Raw genomic sequence first — 24,569 nt, 5'->3', positions numbered from 1 at the left:
CGAACTATGTATTTTGTCAGCACAGAATGTCCAGAACATTAACAGCCTTTTGTTTCCTCACGTCTATACAGTTTTTCTCCATTAACACCATTTTCAGGTTCACAAACATTGATACATTTATAAGGCATCTGGATGGGTATATGAACAGGAAAGGTTTAGAGGGATATGGGGAGAAAGTGAGGTCTGCAGATGCTGGTGATCAGAGCTGAAAATGTGTTGCTGGAGAAGCGCAGCAGGTCAGGCAGCATCCAAGGAACAGGAGAATCGACGTTTCGAGCATAAGCCCTTCTTCAGGAATCTTAGAGTGATATGGGCCAAGTGTTGACAAATGGAACTAGATTAGGTTGGGATGTCTGGTTGGCATGGACGAGTTGGACTGAAGCATCTGTTTCCATGCTGTCCATCTCTCTGACCCAGTGCTGAATTAGAACGTGGCATAAGACATTTGGACCCTTGTATCGGCTTTCCCTTTAATGAAGACATCACCAGCCGGGCTAGAACCTGATCCCATTCCCAAACGTCCTTGAATGCAGTGACTTGCTTGGTTTCATTTCTTTTGTGTAATACACTTCTGTTGTACTGTTAAAACCAAATCTGCAGCATTGCTTGTTTGTGTTTCAGTGAAAGGTACTTCCTTAAATTCTTAGAAAAACATAAGGGCAGCATGGTAGCTCAATGGTTAGCACTGCTGCCTCACAGCGCCAGGGACCTGGGTTCGATTCCAGCCTCAGGTGACTGTCTGTGTGGGTTTCCTCCAGGTGCTCCAGTTTCCTCTCACAGACCAAAGATGTGCAGATTAGGGGAATCAGCCCTGCTAAATTGCCCATTGTGTCTAAGGATGTGCTGGCTAGGTGGGTTAGCCATGGGAAATGCAGGGACAGGGTAGGGTTGTGAGTCTAGGACGGAGGGTCAGTGAATGGCCTGCTTCCACACACAGGGACTCTATGAATAGAATCGATCAAGTGAGACCTCAATCTAGGATCAGCTGCAATTATAACAATTCCCCCTCTCTCAGAAGTTCAAGCTTTTGCTGTTCCACGTTATTTCTCTTTCTCTCCTCTCTTGCCAATTCACTCTTTTACTTTCCATTTCTCTTGCTTTTTCATTTTACTTTCTTTCTAATATTTTCAAATATATTGTTCTTTTTTCTCCAATTTTTTTCTTTTGCAACTGAAGCTGAAATAATCCAAGCTGTGATCCATCAGTTTCAAGTTTCTCTCTCCTTCAATTCTAAGTGCTGAGTAATCACTTTAATTAAATTATCATTATGAGTTCCTGCTTCTAATTCTGCTTTCAATTTATCCAATAACCCTCTCAGTTCAGCTGTAGTCAACAATTAAAATAATCAACCACTCTATCTTCTACTCCCAAAGAAGTATTGGCAAAACAGACATGCTGATACTTGGTGTAATGTATTCCACAGTAACTTCTGTTTATGTGCCACATTGACGCATTTCTTTAAGGGTACACAGGTCTCTGGTAATTTCAAGGAATTCTGAACCTGGATTAACCCTCACTTTGGTCTGATCCCAGCTGATGTTAACGCTGGACAAGTCAGTTCCCAGAGAGAAACCTCAATTGCTAAGCCCAAACTTTTGTGTTTTATTTTCAATGTGGAGATGAGTGACTGAACACATTCACTTCAACCTACTGGTGTACTTTTATCACAAATAATACAAACGTCCATTAAACAAACCTCTCATTATACTACAGCAGACAAAAAGATGAGGAAGAGTTCAATACAGACACCAGAGAAGGAATTAAACTTGTTCTACTCCTTCAGTTCCACCAACATCCTTCCAAACGCAATGTAGATTTACCACTGTCTCCATTCTAATGCTCCTGGCACAGTCTGATACATTTGCAACCAGTTTCCTTATGGCAAGTTTCTGTCTATTAATGAGATGCTTTCACCTTCCACTGAAACCTTACCCTGTGATGCCTAAAACAAACTACAAACTAAACTCAACAGCAGAGCAAACACACAAGGTCCCGAGACTCAGTTCACAGGAACCAGACAGGATTTCTCAACTCTGACACACACACACACACACACACACACACAACACCCACACAGTTACAAATCACACAACACCAGGTTGTAGTCCAACAGGTTTAATTGGAAGCACACTAGCTTTCGGAGCGTCGCTCCTTCATCAGGTGGTAGTGGAGGGCTCGATCGTAACACAAAATTTATAGCAAAAATTTACAGTGTGATGTAACTGAAATTATACATTGAAAAATTGATTGTCTGTTAAGCCTTTCATCTGTTAGAATACGGTGATAGTTTCACTTCTTTCATGTGTAAATAACAAAACCTTTATTTAAAAAGTTGCATTCTCGGGTTAGCTGTTAACAATGGTGATAGCTAGGCAATATGTTGAAGGTGTTGGCCCCCTGTGTTCTCTGTCTATGACCTGATGTTTAGATTGATTCTAATCTAAAAAGAGAGATAACGGAGTTTTACATAAATTCATGCAGTTTTTGAGCAAAGTACAACTGGGGTAACTTTGTACACCCCAGTCCAACACCGGCACCTCCAAATCAACACGCACACATGCATTCTCTCTCTCTCACACACACACACAGACACACACACAACATTCTAGATTTTGCTGTCTCTGAGCGACAGCACACATTTTTCTGACCTTTTTGAAAATGCACTGAGCTACAAACATCATCATCCCCTTACCCCCTCAGTCCAAGGAGTGCAAACCTTAATAAAAATGTCTGCTAACAAACTGGCCTCCAACGGCATGGCACAAAGATCACAAGAGCGACCGTACAAACAGAATCCAAAACCTGCCTTCCCATTCTCAACACACAACATAAAAACTACACTGAGACACTATTCCTAACAGATCCTACAGGCAATCAGCTACACAGGGCACTCAAAGATGGATGGCATTCAGAGACAGAGGCTATTGGGATACAGAGGGTATTCAGACAGAAGGTATTTAGATAGAAGGTATTTAGATACAGAGGGTATTTAGATACAGAAGGTATTTAGATACAGAGGGTATTTAGATACAGAAGGTATTTAGATACAGAAGGTATTTAGATACAGAGGGTATTTAGATACAGAAGGTATTTAGATACAGAGGGTATTGAGATACAGAGGGTATTTAGATACAGAAGGTATTTAGATACAGAAGGTATTTAGATACAGAGGGTATTTAGATACAGAGGGTATTTAGATACAGAGGGTATTTAGATACAGAAGGTATTTAGCTACAGAGGGTATTTAGATACAGAAGGTATTTAGAGACAGAAGGTATTTAGATACAGAAGGTATTTAGATACAGAAGGTATTTAGATACAGAAGGTATTTAGATACAGAAGGTATTTAGATACAGAAGGTATTTAGATACAGAAGGTATTTAGATACAGAAGGTATTTAGATACAGAAGGTATTTAGATACAGAGGGTATTTAGATACAGAAGGTATTTAGATACAGAGGGTATTTAGATACAGAGGGTATTTAGATACAGAAGGTATTTAGATACAGAGGGTATTTAGATACAGAGGGTATTTAGAAACAGAGAGTATTTAGATACAGAAGGTATTTAGATACAGAAGGTATTTAGATACAGAAAGTATTTAGATACAGAAGGTATTTAGATACAGAAGGTATTTAGATACAGAGGGTATTTAGATATAGAAGGTATTTAGATACAGAAGGTATTTAGATACAGAGGGTATTTAGAAACAGAAGGTATTTAGAAACAGAAGGTATTTAGATACAGAGGGTATTTAGATACAGAGGGTATTTAGACACAGAGGGTATTTAGATACAGAGGGTATTTAGATACAGAAGGTATTTAGATACAGAGGGTATTTAGATACAGAGGGTATTTAGATACAGAGAGTATTTAGATACAGAAGGTATTTAGATACAGAAGGTATTTAGATACAGAGAGTATTTAGATACAGAAGGTATTTAGATACAGAAGGTATTTAGATACAGAGGGTATTTAGATACAGAAGGTATTTAGATACAGAAGGTATTTAGATACAGAGGGTATTTAGAAACAGAAGGTATTTAGATACAGAAGGTATTTAGATACAGAGGGTATTTAGATACAGAGGGTATTTAGATACAGAGGGTATTTAGACACAGAGTGTATTTAGATACAGAGGGTATTTAGATACAGAAGGTATTTAGATACAGAAGGTATTCAGATACAGAGGGTATTTAGATACAGAAGGTATTTAGATACAGAGGGTATTTAGATACAGAAGGTATTTAGATACAGAGGGTATTTAGATACAGAAGGTATTTAGATACAGAAGGTATTTAGATACAGAGGGTATTTAGATACAGAGGGTATTTAGATACAGAAGGTATTTAGATACAGAGGGTATTTAGAGACAGAAGGTATTTAGATACAGAAGGTATTTAGATACAGAGGGTATTTAGATCCAGAAGGTATTTAGATACAGAGGGTATTTAGATACAGAAGGTACTTAGATACAGAAGGTATTTAGATACAGAAGGTATTTAGATACAGAAGGTATTTAGATACAGAGGGTATTTAGATACAGAAGGTATTTAGATACAGAAGGTATTTAGATACAGAAGGTATTTAGATACAGAGGGTATTTAGATACAGAGGGTATTTAGATACAGAAGGTATTTAGATACAGAAGGTATTTAGATACAGAGGGTATTTAGATACAGAGGGTATTTAGATACAGAGGGTATTTAGATACAGAAGGTACTTAGATACAGAAGGTATTTAGATACAGAGGGTATTTAGATACAGAAGGTATTTAGATACAGAAGGTATTTAGATACAGAGGGTATTTAGAAACAGATGGTATTTAGATACAGAAGGTATTTAGATACAGAGGGTATTTAGATACAGAGGGTATTTAGATACAGAAGGTACTTAGATACAGAAGGTATTTAGATACAGAGGGTATTTAGATACAGAAGGTATTTAGATACAGAAGGTATTTAGATACAGAGGGTATTTAGATACAGAGGGTATTTAGATACAGAAGGTACTTAGATACAGAAGGTATTTAGATACAGAGGGTATTTAGATACAGAGGGTATTTAGATACAGAAGGTACTTAGATACAGAAGGTATTTAGATACAGAAGGTATTTAGATACAGAAGGTATTTAGATACAGAGGGTATTTAGATACAGAAGGTACTTAGATACAGAAGGTATTTAGATACAGAGGGTATTTAGATACAGAAGGTATTTAGATACAGAGGGTATTTAGATACAGAGGGTATTTAGATACAGAAGGTATTTAGATACAGAGGGTATTTAGATACAGAAGGTATTTAGATACAGAAGGTATTTAGATACAGAGGGTATTTAGATACAGAGGGTATTTAGATACAGAGGGTATTTAGATACAGAAGGTACTTAGATACAGAAGGTATTTAGATACAGAGGGTATTTAGATACAGAAGGTATTTAGATACAGAGGGTATTTAGATACAGAGGGTATTTAGATACGGAGGGTATTTAGATCCAGAAGGTATTTAGATACAGAAGGTATTTAGATACAGAAGGTATTTAGATACAGAGGGTATTTAGATACAGAAGGTACTTAGATACAGAAGGTATTTAGATACAGAGGGTATTTAGATACAGAGGGTATTTAGATACAGAAGGTACTTAGATACAGAAGGTATTTAGATACAGAGGGTATTTAGATACAGAGGGTATTTAGATACAGAAGGTATTTAGATACAGAAGGTATTTAGATACAGAGGGTATTTAGATACAGAAGGTATTTAGATACAGAAGGTATTTAGATACAGAGGGTATTTAGATACAGAGGGTATTTAGATACAGAAGGTATTTAGATACAGAGGGTATTTAGATACAGAAGGTATTTAGATACAGAGGGTATTTAGATACAGAGGGTATTTAGATACAGAGGGTATTGAGGTGCAGTAGGTATTTAGACACAGTGGTTTTGTTCTAATTAGCTTCCAATTGTGCTGACTGGGTCTCTCCCTGCTGTCATACACAGTGTGATGTGCTCTGTCCCTTCCCGATTGTCATTGTCTCTCTCTGTGTCTCTCTCTTACCAACATGTTTTCCCTCATATCATTCATCCATAATATACTGTCAGAGTCCACTCTGCCAATCAACTAACCACTGTCCCAATATGACACAAACCGGGTTCCCCAGTAACTGAACCGTTCTCCAGGAATCACTCCCACTTCTCCCACACCAAACTTCAAGCGTCACACCCTTCAATATCCCACTCACTCTAATCCCAGTCTGTATGACGCGAAGCCGACCGACAGCGCAGCCTCCCAGTCGTTCCTGTCCTCTATCACGGGGATCTTAGACAATGGAACACGAGAGAGGCTGGACCAGCCGCTATCTCAGAACGAGCTGACCAAGGCCCTTGAGTCCTTCAAAAAGAATAAAACTCCCGGAAGCGACGGCTTACCGGTCGAGCTCTATTCCGCTCTGTGGGACTTGATTGGCCAGGACCTGCTGGAGGTGTATGTCAGTATGCTTCGGGCAGGTACCATGAGTGAATCCATGAGGAAAGGCATCATCACCCTCGTCTACAAGCGGAAGGGGGAAGAGGGAGGAACTCAAACATTGGAGACCAATCTCACTGTTGAATGCAGACTACAAAATCTTGTCAAAGGTCATCGCCAACCGGGTCAGGTCTGCTCTGGGGTCGGTGATTCACCCTGACCAAACCTGTGCTGTGCCGGGCAGGAAGCTCGCTGAGAGTCTCGCACTCCTCAGGGATACGATCGCGTATGTGCAGGACAGAGGGTTGGACACCTGCCTGATCAGCCTGGACCAAGAGAAAGCCTTTGAAAGGATATTGCATACATATATAAGGGATGTCCTCTCCAAAATGGGCTTTGGGGAGGGAATCTGCAATTGGATCAGACTGCTCTACACCAACATTGTCAGTGCAGTCTCAATCAATGGGTGGGAATCAGATAGCTTCCCAGTCAGATCTGGAGTCAGGCAGGGCTGCCCTCTCTCTCCTGTCTTGTTTGTGTGTTGCATAGAGCCATTTGCCGAGTCCATCAGGAAGGATGCGAGCCTGACAGAGGTGACTATTCCTGGCAGCAGGGGCCTGCAGGATAAGGCCTCCCTGTACATGGATGACGTCGCTGTTTTCTGCTCGGATCCGCTGTCCATGCACAGACTCACGTGCATATGTGACCAGTTCGAACGGGCCTCGGGGGCCAAGGTAAACCGAGGCAAGAGCGATGCCATGCTCTTCGGGAACTGGGCTGACCAATCCTCGATCCCCTTCACCGTCTGGACCGACCACCTGAAGGTGCTGGGTATTTGGTTCAGGAGGGCTGGGGCGTCGCCAAGTCTTGGGAGGAGCATATCAGCAAAGTGAGGCAGAAACTGGGCAGATGTTGCTCTCATATAAGCAAAGGTTGCTCTCAATCGCGGGAAAAAACCTGGTCATCAGGTGTGAGGCACTGTCATTGCTGTTATACGTGGCACAGGTCTGGCCTATTCCCAGAACCTGTGCTGCTGCAGTCACCCGGGCCATCTTCCAGTTCATATGGAGGTCAAAGATGGACTGGGTCCGAAGGGACATAATGTACAAGGACCTGGGCAATGGGGGAAAAAATACACCCAATGCCACCCTCACCCTGATGGCCACCTTTGTGTGTGGCTGCATCAAGCTGTACGTGGATCCCCGGTACGCAAACACCAAGTGTCACTACGTACTGAGGTTCTACCTGTCCCCGGTGTTGCGAAGGATGGGCCTGGCCTCGCTGCCGAGGAACGCTCCGAGTAGTTGGACCTTTCCGTATCACCTGTCCTTCGTGGAGAAGTTTATGAAGAAAAACACCTTTGACCACAAGTCCATCAGGAAGTGGTCAGCACGTAGTGTCCTTGAGACCCTTCAGGAAAAGGAGAGGGCGGATCCTATCGAGCGGTTCCCTGAGCAGACTGTCAAAGCCATTTGGCAGAATGCCTCATCGCCAGAACTTTCCAACAAGCACCAAGACATGGCTTGGCTGGTGGTGAGAAGGGCTCTGCCTGTGAGATCCTTTATGCACGCCCGGACTCTCAGCCGCACCGCACGCTGCCCTCGAAGCGGCTGCGGGGGGGACGAGACTGTCACACACCTCCTTCTGGAATGTGCCTACGCAGAGGAAGTCTGGAGAGGAATGCAGTGGTGTTTGTCGAGGTTCGTCCCGAGCAGTGCCGTGACGCGGGACTCCGTGCTGTACGGCCTGTTCCCCGGGACGCACACCGAGACGAACATCAACTGTGCCTGGAGGATCATCAACTCGGTGAAGGACGCTCTCTGGGCGGTCCGAAAGCTGTTGATCTTCCAGCTGAAGGAGTTGACCCCGACTGAGTGTTGCAGACTGGCACATTCCAAGGTCCAGGACTACGTGTTGAGGGACGCGCTGAAGCTTGGGGCAGCTGCCACCAAGGCACGGTGGGGAAAGACCACCATCTGCCTGCCTAACGAAGAACAGGGGGCCCACACAGTCATTTGGGCTCCACTGACGCCTCAGCAGAAGAGCTGGATAGTAAATGTACAGAGTTGTATACAGGAAAAATAAATTTCGATGTCTGTGTGTAAAGCAATGTGTGCACAAGAATGGCATGACCAATTATATAGAGATCCAAATAATTTTATGAATAAAGCATATTTTTGAAATATAAAAAAAATCTCAGCCAGTCTAATCCCACTCTCCCCCCTCACTCCCCATTCCCTTTAATATCTCACCCAGTCTAATCCCACTCTCCCCCTCACTCCCAACTCCCTTTAATATCCCACCCAGTCTAATCCCACTCTCCCCCCTCACTCCCCGCTCCCTTTAATATCCCACCCAGTCTAATCCCACTCTCCCCCTCACTCCATGCTCCCTTTAATATCTCACCCAGTCTAATCCCACTCTCCCCCCTCACTCCCCGCTCCCTTTAATATCTCACCCAGTCTAATCCCACTCTCCCCCCTCACTCCCCGCTCCCTTTAATATCCCACCCAGTCTAATCCCACTCTCCCCCTCACTCCCCGCTCCCTTTAATATCCCACCCAGTCTAATCCCACACTCCCCCCTCACTCCCCACTCCCTTTAATATCCCACCCAGTCTAATCCCACTCACTCCCTGTTCCCTTTAATATCCCACCCAGTCTAATCCCACACTCCTCCCTCACTCCCCACTCCCTTTAATATCCCACCCAGTCTAATCCCACTCTCCCCCTCACTCCCCATTCCCTTTAATATCCCACCCAGTCTAATCCCACTCTCCCCCCTCACTCCCCACTCCCTTTAATATCTCACCCAGTCTAATCCCACTCTCCCCCCTCACTCCCCGCTCCCTTTAATATCCCACCCAGTCTAATCCCACTCTCCCCCTCACTCCCTTTAATATCCCACCCAGTCTAATCCCACTCTCCCCCTCACTCCCTGCTCCCTTTAATATCCCACCCAGTCTAATCCCACTCTCCCCCTCACTCCCTGCTCCCTTTAATATCCCACCCCCCCTTTAATATCCCACCCAGTCTAATCCCACTCTCCCCCCTCACTCCCTGCTCCCTTTAATATCCCACCCAGTCTAATCCCACTCTCCCCCTCACTCCCCATTCCCTTTAATATCCCACCCAGTCTAATCCCACTCTCCCCCCTCACTCCCCACTCCCTTTAATATCCCACCCAGTCTAATCCCACTCTCCCCCTCACTCCCCACCCCCTTTAATATCCCACCCAGTCTAATCCCACTCTCCCCCTCACTCCCTGCTCCCTTTAATATCCCACCCAGTCTAATCCCACTCTCCCCCCTCACTCCCCGCTCCCTTTAATATCCCACCCAGTCTAATCCCACTCTCCCCCTCACTCCCTGCTCCCTTTAATATCCCACCCAGTCTAATCCCACTCTCCCCCTCACTCCCTGCTCCCTTTAATATCCCACCCCCCTTTAATATCCCACCCAGTCTAATCCCACTCTCCCCCCTCACTCCCTGCTCCCTTTAATATCCCACCCAGTCTAATCCCACTCTCCCCCTCACTCCCCATTCCCTTTAATATCCCACCCAGTCTAATCCCACTCTCCCCCCTCACTCCCCACTCCCTTTAATATCCCACCCAGTCTAATCCCACTCTCCCCCTCACTCCCCACCCCCTTTAATATCCCACCCAGTCTAATCCCACTCTCCCCCCTCACTCCCCACTCCCTTTAATATCCCACCCAGTCTAATCCCACTCTCCCCCCTCACTCCCTGCTCCCTTTAATATCCCACCCAGTCTAATCCCACTCTCCCCCTCACTCCATGCTCCCTTTAATATCCCACCCAGTCTAATCCCACTCTCCCCCTCACTCCCCATTCCCTTTAATATCCCACCCAGTCTAATCCCACTCTCCCCCCTCACTCCCCACCCCCTTTAATATCCCACCCAGTCTAATCCCACTCTCCCCCTCACTCCATACTCCCTTTAATATCCCACCCAGTCTAATCCCACTCTCCCCCTCACTCCCTGCTCCCTTTAATATCCCACCCAGTCTAATCCCACTCTCCCCCTCACTCCCCGCTCCCTTTAATATCCCACCCAGTCTAATCCCACTCTCCCCCTCACTCCCCGCTCCCTTTAATATCCCACCCAAGTCTAATCCCACTCTCCCCCTCACTCCCCGCTCCCTTTAATATTCCACCCAGTCTAATCCCACTCTCCCTCCTAACTCCCCGCTCCATTTAATATCCCACCCAGTCTCATCCCAGATATTTCATTCTCTGCTCAAGTCATGTTCAAGTGCCCAGCCTCTGGACACAGGGAGGTGCGTGCCCAGCCTCTGGACACAGGGAGGTGCGTGCCCAGCCTCTGGACACAGGGAGGTGCGTGTCCAGCCTCTGGACACAGGGAGGTGAGTGCCCAGCCTTTGGACACACGTGTAATTGGTAACACGTGTTACCAATTTGTCTGAGCTTCCTATTCCCTTTTCAATATTTCTCTTTCTCCAACAAACTCCTTGTTCGCTCTCGAAATGAGTTGACAGTTTATAGCATCTGGGTGTGAAAAATATTCCCACCTTCCCCTCTCGCTGTTGTGCATTTGTCTGACATCTGGCTCTGGTCTATCCGGAAGCTGTGTCCCAGTATTGAAAGTGCTCAGAATTCCGGGGCCAGTTTGTCAATGTTTACTGCCCCAAGCCCCCTCGGATATGGATTTCATTTCCCTGGCTCGCCCAAGGGAACCAACTCTTTTCTTATGAAACTACTCTGGCACCGTAATCACTCATCCCTGCACAGCCCACACATCCTATTCCCTTCCCATTTCCAGTCTGCTTTCATTATCACAGTACAGAAACAAACTGGCATTCACACTGGTGAAGTATACCAACAAGAATGTATATAACACCCGAACATAAAAGTCATACAAAACACCTCACAGGTACACTGTCAAGTTTGGGACTGACCCAAGTACAGCTATTGGACAGGTATCAAGACCTGGTCAAAGTGCATCTTCAACAAAGCTTCAGGGAGAGGCAGAGGGGATGAGGGGGGAAAACCCCAGGCCAAGGCAACACAGACACAGCCACCAGGTTGGGTGCAAGAAAAATTCCATAAGCATCAGAGCAGAACTGGACCAGCGCAGAGATCAAGGAGGTGGAGGGGGTTACAGAGATAGGGAGGGGGTGTAGGGGGGTTACAGAGATAGGGAGGGGGTGTAGGGGGGTTACAGAGATAGGGAGGGGGTGTAGGGGGGTTACAGAGATAGGGAGGGGGTGTAGGGGGGTTACAGAGATCGGGAGGGAGTGTAGGGGGGTTACAGAGATAGGGAGGGGGTGTAGGGGGGTACAAGAGATAGGGAGGGGGTGTAGGGGGGTAACAGAGATAGGGAGGGGGTGTAGGGGGGTAACAGAGATAGGGAGGGGTTGTTGGGGCTGGAGGGGGTTACAGAGATAGGGAGGGGGTGTAGGGGGGTTACACAGATAGGGAGGGGGTGTAGGGGGGTTACAGAGATAGGGAGGGGGTGTAGGGGGGTTACAGAGATAGGGAGGGGGTGTAGGGGGGTTACAGAGATAGGGAGGGGGTGTAGGGGGGTTACAGAGATAGGGAGGGGGTGTAGGGGGGTAACAGAGATAGGGAGGGGGTGTAGGGGGGTTAAAAGAGATAGGGAGGGGCTAGAGGGGGTAAGAGATAGGGAGGGTGTGTAGGGGGGTTAGAGAGGTAGGGAGGGGGTGTGGGGGGTAACAGAGATAGGGAGGTGGTGTAGGGGGGCAACAGAGATAGGGAGGGGCTGGAGGGCGTAACAGAGATAGGGAGGGTGTGTAGGGGGGTTACAGAGGTAGGGAGGGGGTGTTGGGGCTGGAGGGGGTTACAGAGATAGCGAGGGAGTGTAGGGGGTTACAGAGATAGGGAGGGCGTGTAGGGGGGTAACAGAGATAGGGAGGGGGTGTAGGGGGTTACAGAGATAGGGAGGGGGTGTAGGGGGGTTACAGAGATAGGGAGGGCGTGTAGGGGGGTAACAGAGATAGGGAGGGGGTGTAGGGGGTTTACAGAGATAGGGAGGGGGTGTAGAGGGGTTACAGAGATAGGGAGGGGGTGTAGGGGGGTTACACAGATAGGGAGGGGGTGTAGGGGGGTTACACAGATAGGGAGGGGGTGTAGGGGGGTTACACAGATAGGGAGGGGGTGTAGGGGGGTTACACAGATAGGGAGGGGGTGTAGGGGGGTTACACAGATAGGGAGGGGGTGTAGGGATGAAGGGGTTACAGAGATAGGGAGGGGGTGTAGGGGCTGGAGGGGGTTACAGAGATAGGGAGGGGGTCTAGGGGCAGGAGGGGGTTACAGAGATAGGGAGGGGGTGTAGGGGCTGGAGGGGGGGGGTTACAGAGATAGGGAGGGGGTGTAGGGGCTGGAGGGGGGTTACAGTGATAGGGAGGGGTGTAGGGGTGGAGGAGGTTACAGAGATAGGGAGGGGGTCTAGGGGCAGGGGGGGGTTACAGAGATAGGGAGAGGGTGTAGGAACTGGAGGGGGTTACAGAGATAGGGAGGGGGTGTAGTGGCTGGAGGGGGTTACAGAGATAGGGAGGGGGTGTAGTGGCTGGAGGGGGTTACAGAGATAGGGAGGGGGTGTAGGGGCTGGATGGGGTTACAGAGATAGGGAGGGGGTGTCAGAGCTGGAGGGTGTTACAGAGATAGGGAGGGGGTGTAGGGGCTGGAGGGGGTTATAGAGATAGCAAGGGGGTGTATGGGCTGGAGGGGGTTGCAGAGATAGGGAGGGGGTGTACGGGCTGGAGGGGGTTACAGAGATAGGGAGGGGGTGTAGGGGCTGGAGGGGCTTACAGAGATAGGGAGGGGTGTAGAAACTGGAGGGGGTTACAGAGATAGGGAGGGGGTGTAGGAACTGGAGGGAGTTACAGAAATAGGGAGGGTGTGTAGGGGGTGGAGGGGCTTACAAAGATAGGGAGGGGTGTAGAAACTGGAGGGGGTTACAGAGATAGGGAGGGGGTGTAGGGGTGGAGGGGGTTACAGAGATAGGGAGCGGTGTAGGAGCTGGAGGGGGTTACAGAGATAGGGAGGGGGTGTAGGGGTGGAGGGGGTTACAGAGATAGGGAGCGGTGTAGGAGCTGGAGGGGGTTACAGAGATAGGGAGGGCGTCTAGGGGCTGGAGGGAGTGACAGATAGGGAGGGGGTGTAGGGGCTGGAGGGGGTGACAGAGATAGGGAGGGGTTGTAGGAACTGGAGGGGGTGACAGAAATAGGGAGGAGGTATAGGGCCTGGAGGAGATTACAGAGATAGTTAGGGTGTGTAGGGGCTGGAGGGGATTACAAAGATAGGGAGGGGGTGTCGGGGCTAGTGTGGCTTACAGAGATAGGGAGGGATGTAGGAACTGGAGGTGATTACAGAGATGGGGAGGGGGTGTAGGGGTGGAGGGGGTTACAGAGATAGGGAGGGGGTGTAGGAACTGGAGGGCGTTACAAAGATAGGGAGGTGGTGTAGGGGCTGGAGGGGGTTACAGAGATAGAGAGGAGCGTAGGGGCTGGAGGGGGTTATAGAGATAGGGAGGGAGTGTAGTGGCTGGAGGGGATTACAGAGATAGGGAGGGGTGTAGATGCTGGAGGGCGTTACAAAGATAGGGAGGGGGTGTAGGGGCTGGAGGGGATTACAAAGATAGGGAGGAGGTGTAGGGGCTGGAGGGGATTACAAAGATAGGGAGGGGGTCTAGAGGCTGGAGGTGGTTACAGAGACAGGGAGGGGGTGTAGGGGCTGGAGGGGGTTACAAAGATAGGGAGGGGGTGTAGGGGCTGGAGGGGATTACAAAGATAGGGAGGAGGTGTAGGGGCTGGAGGGGATTACAAAGATAGGGAGGGGGTCTAGAGGCTGGAGGTGGTTACAGAGACAGGGAGGGGGTGTAGGGGCTGGAGGGGGTTACAGACATAGGGAGGGCGTGTAGGGGCTGGAGGGGATTACAGAGATAGGAAGGGGTGTAGATGCTGGTGGGAGTTACAGAGATAGGGAGGGGGTATAGGGGCTGGAGGGGATTACAGAGATAGGGAGGGGTGTAGGGGCTGGAGGAGGTTATAGAGGTAGGGATGGGGTGTAGGGGGTTATAGAGATAGGGAGGGGGTGTAGGGGCTGGAGGGGGGTTACAGAGATAGGGAGGGGGTATAGGAGCTGGAGGGGGTTATAGAGATAGGGAGGGGGTGTAGGGGGTTACAGAGATAGGGAGGGCATGTAGGGGCTGGAGGGGATTACAGAGATAGGGAGGTGGTGTAGGGGCTGGAGGGGGTTATAGAGATAGGGAGGGTATGTAGGGGCTGGAGGGGATTACAGAGATAGGGAGGGGTGTAGGGGCTGGAGGAGGTTATAGAGGTAGGGATGGGGTGTAGGGGCTGGAGGGGGTTATAGAGATAGGGAGGGGGTGTAGGGGCTGGAGGGGGGTTACAGAGATAGGGAGGGGGTATAGGAGCTGGAGGGGGTTATAGAGATAGGGAGGGGGTGTAGGGGGTTACAGAGATAGGGAGGGCATGTAGGGGCTGGAAGGGCTTACAGAGATAGGGAGGGGGTGTAGGGGCTGGAGGAGATTACAGAGATAGGGAGGGGGTGTAGGGGCTGGAGGGGGTTACAGAGATAGGGAGGGGGTGGAGAGACTGGAGGGGGTTACAGAGATAGGGAGGGGGTGTGGGGGCTGGAGGGGGTTACAGAGATAGGGAGGGGGTGTGGGGGCTGGAGGGGGTTACAGAGATAGGGAGGGGTGTCGGGGCTGGAGGGGGTTACAGCGATAGGGAGGGGGTGGAGAGACTGGAGGGGGGGTTACAGAGATAGGGAGGGGGTGTGGGGGCTGGAGTGGGTTACAGAGATAGGGAGGGGGTGTGGGGGCTGGAGGGGGTTACAGAGATAGGGAGGGGGTGGAGAGACTGGAGGGGGGGTTACAGAGATAGGGAGGGGTGTAGGGGCTGGAGGAGAATGCCAGTTTTTCTTCATAGAATATTAAAAGAAGCTGTTTTTCAGCCATAAATCTGTTGAAGGTTTGCAAACAGAATCAATTAAAGCGATAGTGCTCTTTTGATAAATTGCAACATCAGGAACCAGTGAAAACCAATCTATTTTAAGAACTGAATCTTTCAGCGTATGTTCCAGAGTTTGTTTTCTTCAATAAAATATTGAGCTGTCTGGCTGTTTGAGGAATGATTTTCTGAATGTGTGAGCTGCCAATAGGCGGGTGGTCCAATCTTACCAGTTACACCAGCCTCAGGTTCACATGCAGGAAACATCAGGAAACAAACCCCTGGTCAAACAACATATTGCTGTCTGTGGGATCTCGCTGTGCACAAACTGACTGCTGCCTTGCAGCTGTGACTACACTCAGAAAATATATCACTGTCTCTAGAATCATAGAGTCATCGAGATGTACAGCACAGAAACAGACCCTTCGGTCCAACCCGTCCATGCCGACCAGATATTCCAACCCAATCTAGTCCCACCTGCCAGCACCCGCCCCATGTCCCTCCAAACCCTTCCTGTTCATATACCCATCCAAATGCCTCTTAAATGTTGCAATTGTACCAGCCTCCATCACTTCCTCTGGCAGCTCATTCCATACACGTACCAACCTCTGCATGAATAAGTTGCCCCTTAGGTCTCTTGTATATCTTTCCCCTCTCACCCTAAACCTATGCCCCTCTAGTTCTGGACTCCCCGACCCCAGGGAAAAGACTTTGTCTGTTTACCCTATCCATGCCCCTCATGATTTTATAAACCTCTATAAGGTCACCCCTCAGCCTCCGACGCTCCAGGGAAGACAGCCCTTGCCTAATCAACCTCTCCCCTATAACTCAAATCATCCAACCCTAAAGTGCTTTGAGAATGTCCTGAGGATGTGAAAGGTGCTATTTCAATGCAAGTTCTGCCTTCCTGCCTGCCCCTCTCGCTCCCTCACCTGCCACCAGATATTGTTGGGTAGACCTGATGTCATCATATCGTCTCCAGCGCAGGTCGAGGCCATTCAGCCCATTGAGTGTGCACTACTCCTCTGACGAGCATCCCAGCTCCCCCACAATCCACCAGCCTGCACATCTTTGAACATATCCTGGGTATTGAATCAAACATGGCCTTCCTGGGGCAATTTTAATGGGGCATTTCCAGGAGGTGACAAAGGCATAGAGTTGCTCAGGCCACCCTCCCCCAGCCCCTGATCATTCCCTGCATCGTGAGTCCCATTTACATCGAGAACAGGGAGCATTCCTGGGCCAGTAGGGGCTCATGATAGGTCTCAACAATAACCTGGGTACAACCTGTCCAATCAATATTGGTCTCTCAGCATGGTTTTCATTACTGAGCCCATTCTAGTGCCGTTAGTAGCTGTTCACTCCTTCCCTACATTAACTACAACCTCCAATCTTCTCCCCACGTTAGTACCTCTGCTCCCCATTCCCCATCCCGATTGTAAGCAGCTGATCCCAGCACTCCTCATGTGGAACACCAGTTCTCTGTCCGGCTAATCCAAGTAGCAGCTTTTACCCGGTGTGTTGTTCCCTGATTCAAACACATTGCACTTCTTATCTCTGCACTCCACAAGCTCTGACTTTATTTATCAGCCCAAACTTTATCCAAAAACCTTTCTATACCCAAATACCTGACATCTACCACATCACCCGAGTCTATTCTTGGTGTTACTTCCTCAATGAGTTAGAGAGGGTCATTAAGCACAACCTCTCTAAAATCAGTGCCAATTTTTCTTCTCAGTTTATTTCATTTGTTATTTGAGACAGGTTCGATCTTTTCAAACACACTTCTCCTCCAAATCCTTTACTGGTTTCAAACCCTCCACCTTTCACTTTCTGACTGAAGATAAGACTTTTAGACATAGGAGCAGACATAGGCCACTCTGCCCACTGAGCCTGCTCCACCATTCAATCATGGCTGATAGGTTTTTCAATCCCATTTTCCCGCTTTCTCCCCATAACCTTTGATCCCCTTGACAATCGAGAACTTATCTATCTCAGTCTTAAATTTACACAATGACCTGGCCTCCAAAGCCTTTTGTGGCAAACAATTTCACAGATTCACCACCTTTTATTCTCTCCCTGTTTCATTATTGAATAAGTCCATGAAATAGCAGAGAAACAGGCCATTCAGCCCCATCATGCCTGTGCCAGCTCCTTTGAGAGAGCTCTCTAATAAATCCCATTCCCCTGCGCTTTCCCCATGGCCCTGAAAATGTTTGGTTTTTAAAGGATGTATTAAATCCTGTCTTTCCAACATCGTCTCAGGCAGCACTTTCCAAATCATAACAGAGAGAAAATAATGCAAAGTGATGCGGATGCTGGAAATCAGAAACAAAAACTGAAACTGCTGGAGAAACTCAGCAGGTCTGGCTACAGATCTGTGGAGAGAAAGTAGAGTTAATGTCTCAGGCCCAGTGACCCTTCCTCAGAACTGATTGTAGCTGGGAAAAGGTTGGTATATATGTTGAGGAGTTGGCTTAAATGATAGGTGGAGATGGAGCCTAGAGAGAGAGAGAGACAGACAGAGACAGAGACAGAGAGCGAGAGACAGACAGAGAGCGAGAGCGAGAGAGAGACTGTGTGTGTGTTGGGCAGACAGAGGAGTGGGTAAAGTCTGGGAGAGTGAATAGCTGCTCGTTGGGACTGTTACTGACTGACAATTGGCTGTGTGTGGTAGCAGCTCATGTGATGACAGGGCCTGGTGTGTGGGGGTTTGGGCTAAGGAGATGGGAGATGGTGCCCAGGCCCTAAGATTATTGATCTGGGTATTGAGTTCAGAGGGCTGCAGGGTCCCCAAGAGGAAAGTACGGTATTGTTTCTGTTCTGAGGACCTGAAACGTTCACTCTGGTTGCTTTCCACAGATGCTGCCAGAGCTGCTGGGCTCCTGGGGTAGTTTCTGCTGTTGTTGTTGCTGAAGGTATTAATTCTCAGGCATGTCTTTGTGCTTCTTCCAGTTACATTGATGATTGCAATGTTATACCCAGGACAGCATAGACAAACCTTTTCTCTTTGCAGTCAGATCATTTCACCAGAACAGTTTTGGTGTTTCTGAAGGGAATGGAATATAGAAGTAATCATGTTTTACTGCACAGGCTCTTGATGAGATCACGTCTGGGGCACTGTGCAGAGATATGGTGACCTTACGTGAAAGAGGATCCCATTGCATTGATTACAGTTCACAGCAGCTTCACTTGACTCATTCCTGGGATGAAGGGATTAGATTTATGAAGGAAAGTTAGGTCAATATCCATCAGAGTTTACCAGAATGAGAAAAGATCTTATTTAAGATCCTGAATGGACTGGATTAGATAGCATCTGAGACCATGCTTTCTCCTGTGGAGGGCAACTCAAAATGGGAACAGAGTTTAATATTTCAGTGGAATATGGAATTCGCTACCAGTGGAAGCCAGTCACTGATTATATTCAAGAAAAAAACTGGTACATTTTTAGACATTTGAGGCTCCCAGGGGTTTGGGAAGAAAATATGTATATGGTTTTGAGATCAAGGATTAGCCATGATCATGTGAATGGGCCGAATGGCCTACTCCACCTCGTGTTTTGTTCTTTTCGAATAAGAGGTCTCCCCATTGAAGACAGCGATGAGGAACCAGTTTCTCTTTAATATGGCCATTAAGACAGTGAAGTCTGGCTCTGTCCAATTATTTAAGTTGGGGTTGAAAGATTTCTGATTGAGAAGGGACTTTTGGATTGGGATTGGGATTGGGATTGGGATTGGGATTGGGATTGGGAGACCACAACTACAACAGGAGTGATCTTACTGAACGCTGGAGCAGGCTCAAGGGGCAAATAGCCAGCTTCAGATCCGAATTCAATGTTCCTGAGCCCCCAGCTTTCACTGTTTAAAAACAAACACAACACTTGGTTCTTTTTCACTTGAACGTAATTAGTTTTCTTCTTATTACTGGTTTCCCTGAAAATGGAAACAGCTTTTGCTTATTCGCTCTATCAAAGCTCTTCAAAGTCTTTATTAAATCTACCTTATTCTGAAGTCAACAATCCAAATTCTTTATTCTCTCTGTACAATTAAACTGAACTCATTAAAGTCAGGACAAAATAATTCAGTCCCTTTGAGCCTGTCCTTTGCTCAGCTACATGATGCTGGCTCTATTCCAACTCCATCTCTCTGCCTAGGTTTTTGAAACTTTTCCAATCTTGCCCAAAACAAATTATCGATCGCAGTTTTGAAATTTCCAATTGAGCCCCAGTTGCAGCAGTATCTCATCTCTCTGTTGTGTGAAGAGGTGCCTCTGGAATATCATTGCTCTTTGTAATTACATAATTACACAATCAGAGAAATGTCACTGTGCAAACCAAGGCCATTCAAGCCATCCATCCTCTGCTAGCCCTCTCACACAGCAGTTCAGCTCCTCCCCTGCCGACTTCTTGTCAGTTCCAGTAAATCATTCCCCTTTCACACCCTGATCCAATTCTCCACAGAGTTCCAGGCTCATTGGGTACAACACACATCACACCCACCCCTCACCCCCCACCCCTTCACCCCAACCCCACCCTACCCCTCACCCCAACCCCACCTTACCCCTCACCCCACCCACACCTTACCCCTCACCACAACCCCACCTTACCCCTCACCCCAACCCCACCTTACCCCTCACCCCACCCCCACCTTACCCCTTCACCCCACCCCACCCCTTCACCCCATCCCCACCTTACCCCTCACCCCACCCCCACCTTACCCCTTCACCCCACCCCATCCCTTCACCCCACCCCCACCTTACCCCTCACCCCACCCCCATCCCTTCACTCCAGCCCCACCTTACCCCTTACCCCACCCCCACCTTAACCCCACCCTCCACCTCCACCTCCACCCCACCTCTCACCCCAAACCCACCTTAACCCCACCCCCACCTTACACCTTCATCCCACTCCCACCCTACCCCTCACCCCACCCCCACCTTACCCAATACCCCCACCCCACCTTAACCCCAACCCCCACCTTAGCCCTTCACCCCATCCCCACCTTACCCCTACCCCCACCTTGCCCCTTCACCCCACCCCCATCCTAACCCGTACCCCCACCCCACCCCCTCACCCCAATTGGGCAATTTCACCTCATGCCAGCTCCAGTGTCTGATTAACCCCTGAGGGCATTTAGCCAAGAGGGATGGTACTGGAGGAGGATGTGTCCTTCATTCCAGTCTACCCTCTTGTAGAGTCAAAACTCCTCAGCATTCCTCAAAGGTCAGGGTCAATATATACCCCCAGCCCACCCTCAGCCCTCACAGTGTCCCAGTGAATATTCCTCCCTCAAACAGCACCATCAAAACTAGTCCAACTGGACAGCCATCCTGTGGGATCTTGCTGTGCACATAGTGGATGCATGGCAACAGTGATTGAATCTCAAGGCACGGGCTCTGATTACTTGAGTTTGATCTCTTTCTTTCAGAGTCGGGGTGGTGGGGGGGGGGGCGCTGTTTCCTGCTTTTTGATCGCGAGCCCAGTTCACTGACCTCTAGGGGGACCACCTGCATGAGGATGGCAAAGTTGGTGAGGTGGTTACACAGGCAGACCGAGTAGGAAATGTTCCCACCAATCCGAATGCAGCCTTCGTTCGACCAGACAGCAGAGCCCGAGCTGTGAGGAGAGATAAAAAGGCAGCGATGAAGATCACGGAACATCCCGAAAACTCTAGCTAAAGTTACCAAACAAGTCAAAGCACATCATGCTGAATGCCCAGGTCATTAGTTCGACTGTGTCTGGAGTGGGCTTGGAAAATGTTCACACGACAGTTTGGAAAACGGTTCATGGCTTAAAGAAACTCAGTGGCTCAGATTTTGGATTGATAAATTCTTGATCTCGAAAGGAATTAAGGACTACAGGGAGAGTGTGGGTAAATGGCATTGAAATGCCTATCAGCCATGATTGAATGGCAGAGTTGACTTGATGGGATGAACGGCCTTATTTCCATTCCTATCTAATGGTCTTGTGGATTGTGGGAGGAAATCAGAGCACCCGGAGGAAACCCGCGCAGACACGGGGAGAATGTGCAAACTCCACACAGACAGTCACCCGAGGCTGGAATCGAACCTGGGACCCTGGCACTGAGGGGCAGCAGTGCTAACCACTGAGCCACCGTACCACCCCAAAGCTCAAGAGTGTCCATATACCAGCTCACCTGAAGTCAAGAAAGGCACACCACAGGTATACCTGGTTGGTTTTGTTCAGGGCGAATTGATACTGTCCTGGTGTCTGAAAGAGAAGGAGACACAGAGAATGTAAAATTTCAGTAACCAGTGATTACAGCCCAGCAGGAGGCTATTTGGCCCATTGTTTCCATGCGGGTTCTAATAAAGATGTGGAGAAAGTGAGGTCTGCAGATGCTGGAGATCAGAGCTGGAAATGTGTTGCTGGAAAAGCGCAGCAGGTCAGGCAGCATTCAGGGAACAGGAGAATCGACGTTTCGGGTTCCTGAAGAAGGGCTTATGCCCGAAACGTCGATTCTCCTGTTCCCTGGATGCTGCCTGACCTGCTGCGCTTTTCCAGCAACACATTTCCAGCTCTAATAAAGATGTGACAGGCTTCATAATGTAAAGCAAAGAACTTTAGATTCCTGGATGCTGGAATCTGAAACAAAAACAGAAACTGTTGGAGAAACCTAACAGGTCTGGCAGCATGTGTGGAGAGAAACAGAGATAACTTTTCGATTCCAGTGACTCTTCTTCGCAACTGACTGAAAACGTTAACTCTGTGTGTCTCCCCTCAGATGTTGCCAGACTTTGAGTTCCTCCAACAACCTCTGTTTCTGAGGATGTTTCATCCTATGCACCTTTCCTTTTGCCCTCTCATTGTCACCAAACTCCTTTTTGAAATGTTGATGAAATCAGCGCCCACCATCTTTTCAGAACATTCCAGAAGGTAAAGACAACGAGAAGGACCATTCTTCCTCCGAGATGTTTCACCAATGACATTCAGTCTGTGATCACCAGTAATTGGCCCCATGCCAAAGGCAAGTCTTTCTTGTTTTACTCCATTGAGACTCTCTTCTCACTGATCATGTCTTCATTGCCTCTGTTCCAGGTGTAAGTCTCCAACAGTTTCCAACCTCTGCCGTAACTCCTTACATTTCTCTGGAATTTTCATCCTGAGAACCCTAATACCAAGAGTATTCCGAACTTGTGAGTAGCCAATTCCCACACGGATCAGCCACATCATCTGGAAGAGTGAATAAAACGTGCTTTCTACTGAGGGATAGTACAAGGGATTGGTGTGCACAGATTTGGGGGAAAGGCAGGAGATTGGTACCAGCAGCAGGCATGGTGGGCTGAATGGCCTCCTTCCCTGCCATAACAATTTTGTGATTCTGTTAGCGGGACCCAGGCAGGAATGAGAAGCAGGCGTATTCCTTCATTCAACAAAGTTATGGCCAACAGATTGTGTCCTCCTTCTTCCCTAACTCACTCCCCAAAGCCTTTGATTCCCCGACTACACTAGAATCTATCAAACTCCATTTTAAAAATATTCACCCACCCCGGGCCCCAACCCCGCACCTCCACCACTCACTGGGAAGGAGCATTCCAAAGACTCTCAAACATCTCAGACAAATACAATCCTCCTCATTGCCATCTCAAGTAGGAAATTCCTTACCTTTAAACCATTTCCCCCGGTCTAGATGGAGCTAAGAAGGGGATCCGCTTTGATCCCACTGAACGTAGGAACAGATTGAGCAGCTGAATGGCCTCTTCCTATTCACATATTTCTTTCTTTGTTTCACCACACCATTCTAAAAACATTTTATCATCCTTTTATTCAAAATTGAACATTGAGTGCGACAGTAAATATTGACTATCTTTTATGGCAGTGTATTAACCTCAATATATGCCGTAGAATTTGCAGGAATAATTGCACTTTCTATTTTCTTGACAAATCTTAGTGCTGCAGACTTCAGTTGTGTAAACAAACTTAGCTGGTCAATTCCACTGAGTTCCAATAAAGCTTCTATCGATGATACAGAGTTTGCAGAAAAGCATACAGGACACTGCGCGTGTGAAATGAAAGGAAAGTGTTAAAAAAAATCGAAGATGCTGTTCAAAACTTTTCCAAATCACATGTTCACCCACAACTGGAGTATCGTATTCAGCTCTGGGCTCTGCAACGCTCGAAAGATGGTCAGACCTTGGGGAGGGTGCAGAGGAGATGTACCAGAAAGGCAGAAGGGATCAGGGGTTTCAGTGAAAGTGGAGCGATTAAAGCACAGGAGATGAAAGCAGAGATTTAGTTGAGTTTTCAAAAGCCTGAGGATTCCCAATACGGTAAGTATGGAGAAACATCTCCAGCTGGGAGAAGGGTCAGGAATATGGATTTAGTGAAAGTACAAACATAGGAATTCGGAGAAGTCGGAATAGGACATTAAGCCCCTCCTTATGCTGGAAACGCGGATTCTCCTGTTCCTCAGATGCTGCCTGACCGGCTGTGCTGTTCCAGCACCACACTCTCAGCATTAAACCCCTCCAACTGCTCAACCCTTCAGGAGGATTATGGCTGATCGGATTGTCATATTCCCGAACTATTCCTGACACTGTTAGCCCGCCCCCTTGTTTAACACAATTCCATTCATCCCTGCTTTAAAAACATACACAGACTCTTAGAGTTGGACAAAAGGATGGTACAACATCAAGGGCCGAAGGGAATTCCAAAGACTCAATCCCCGTAGAGAGAGTAAGCACTTGCTCCATCTCTGTCTCAAATATCTTTTTCAAAAATATACTTTATTCATAAAATTATTTGGATCTCTATATAATTGGTCATGCCATTCTTGTGCACACATTACATTGCTTTACGTACCGACATCGAAATTTATTTTTCCTGTATACAACTCTGTACATTTACTATCCAGCTCTTCTGCTGAGGCGTCAGTGGAGCCCAAATGACTGCGTGGGCCCCCTGTTCTTCTTAGGCAGGCAGATGGTGGTCTTTCCCCACCGCGCCTTGGTGGCAGCTGCCCCAAGCTTCAGCACATCCCTCAACATGTGGTCCTGGACCTTGGAATGTGCCAGTCTGCAACACTCAGTCGGGGTCAACTCCTTCAGCTGGAAGATCAACAGGTTTCAGACCACCCAGAGAGTGTCCTTCACTGAGTTGATGATC

At 47.9% G+C, this 24,569-nt stretch overlaps 1 protein-coding gene across 3 annotated transcripts in view; it reads right to left on the bottom strand.

Annotated features, from left to right (window-relative positions):
- Nucleotides 1-24,569, bottom strand: part of adgrd1 (adhesion G protein-coupled receptor D1) — a 380,324-nt gene that overhangs the window by 233,430 nt on the left and 122,325 nt on the right. For all 3 annotated transcript variants that reach the window (XR_015761231.1, XM_087999853.1, XM_087999854.1), the window contains 2 exons: nucleotides 21,601-21,674; nucleotides 20,936-21,059 (listed from right to left, as the gene is read on the bottom strand). Coding sequence is in view for 2 of the 3 variants with exons in the window: in XM_087999853.1 (XP_087855979.1) it covers nucleotides 20,936-21,059; nucleotides 21,601-21,674 (198 nt within the window). In the remaining variant the exon portion in view is untranslated. The remainder of the gene's footprint in view (nucleotides 1-20,935; nucleotides 21,060-21,600; nucleotides 21,675-24,569) is intronic.

This window comes from Chiloscyllium plagiosum, unplaced genomic scaffold, assembly GCF_037043375.1.
Source record: "Chiloscyllium plagiosum isolate Xiang-an unplaced genomic scaffold, Cpla_swu_hap1 HiC_scaffold_24, whole genome shotgun sequence".
Lineage (NCBI taxonomy): Eukaryota > Metazoa > Chordata > Chondrichthyes > Orectolobiformes > Hemiscylliidae > Chiloscyllium > Chiloscyllium plagiosum.
The sequence above is the reverse complement of the archived record's forward strand: the minus strand, read 5'-3'. Positions and strand labels throughout refer to the sequence as shown.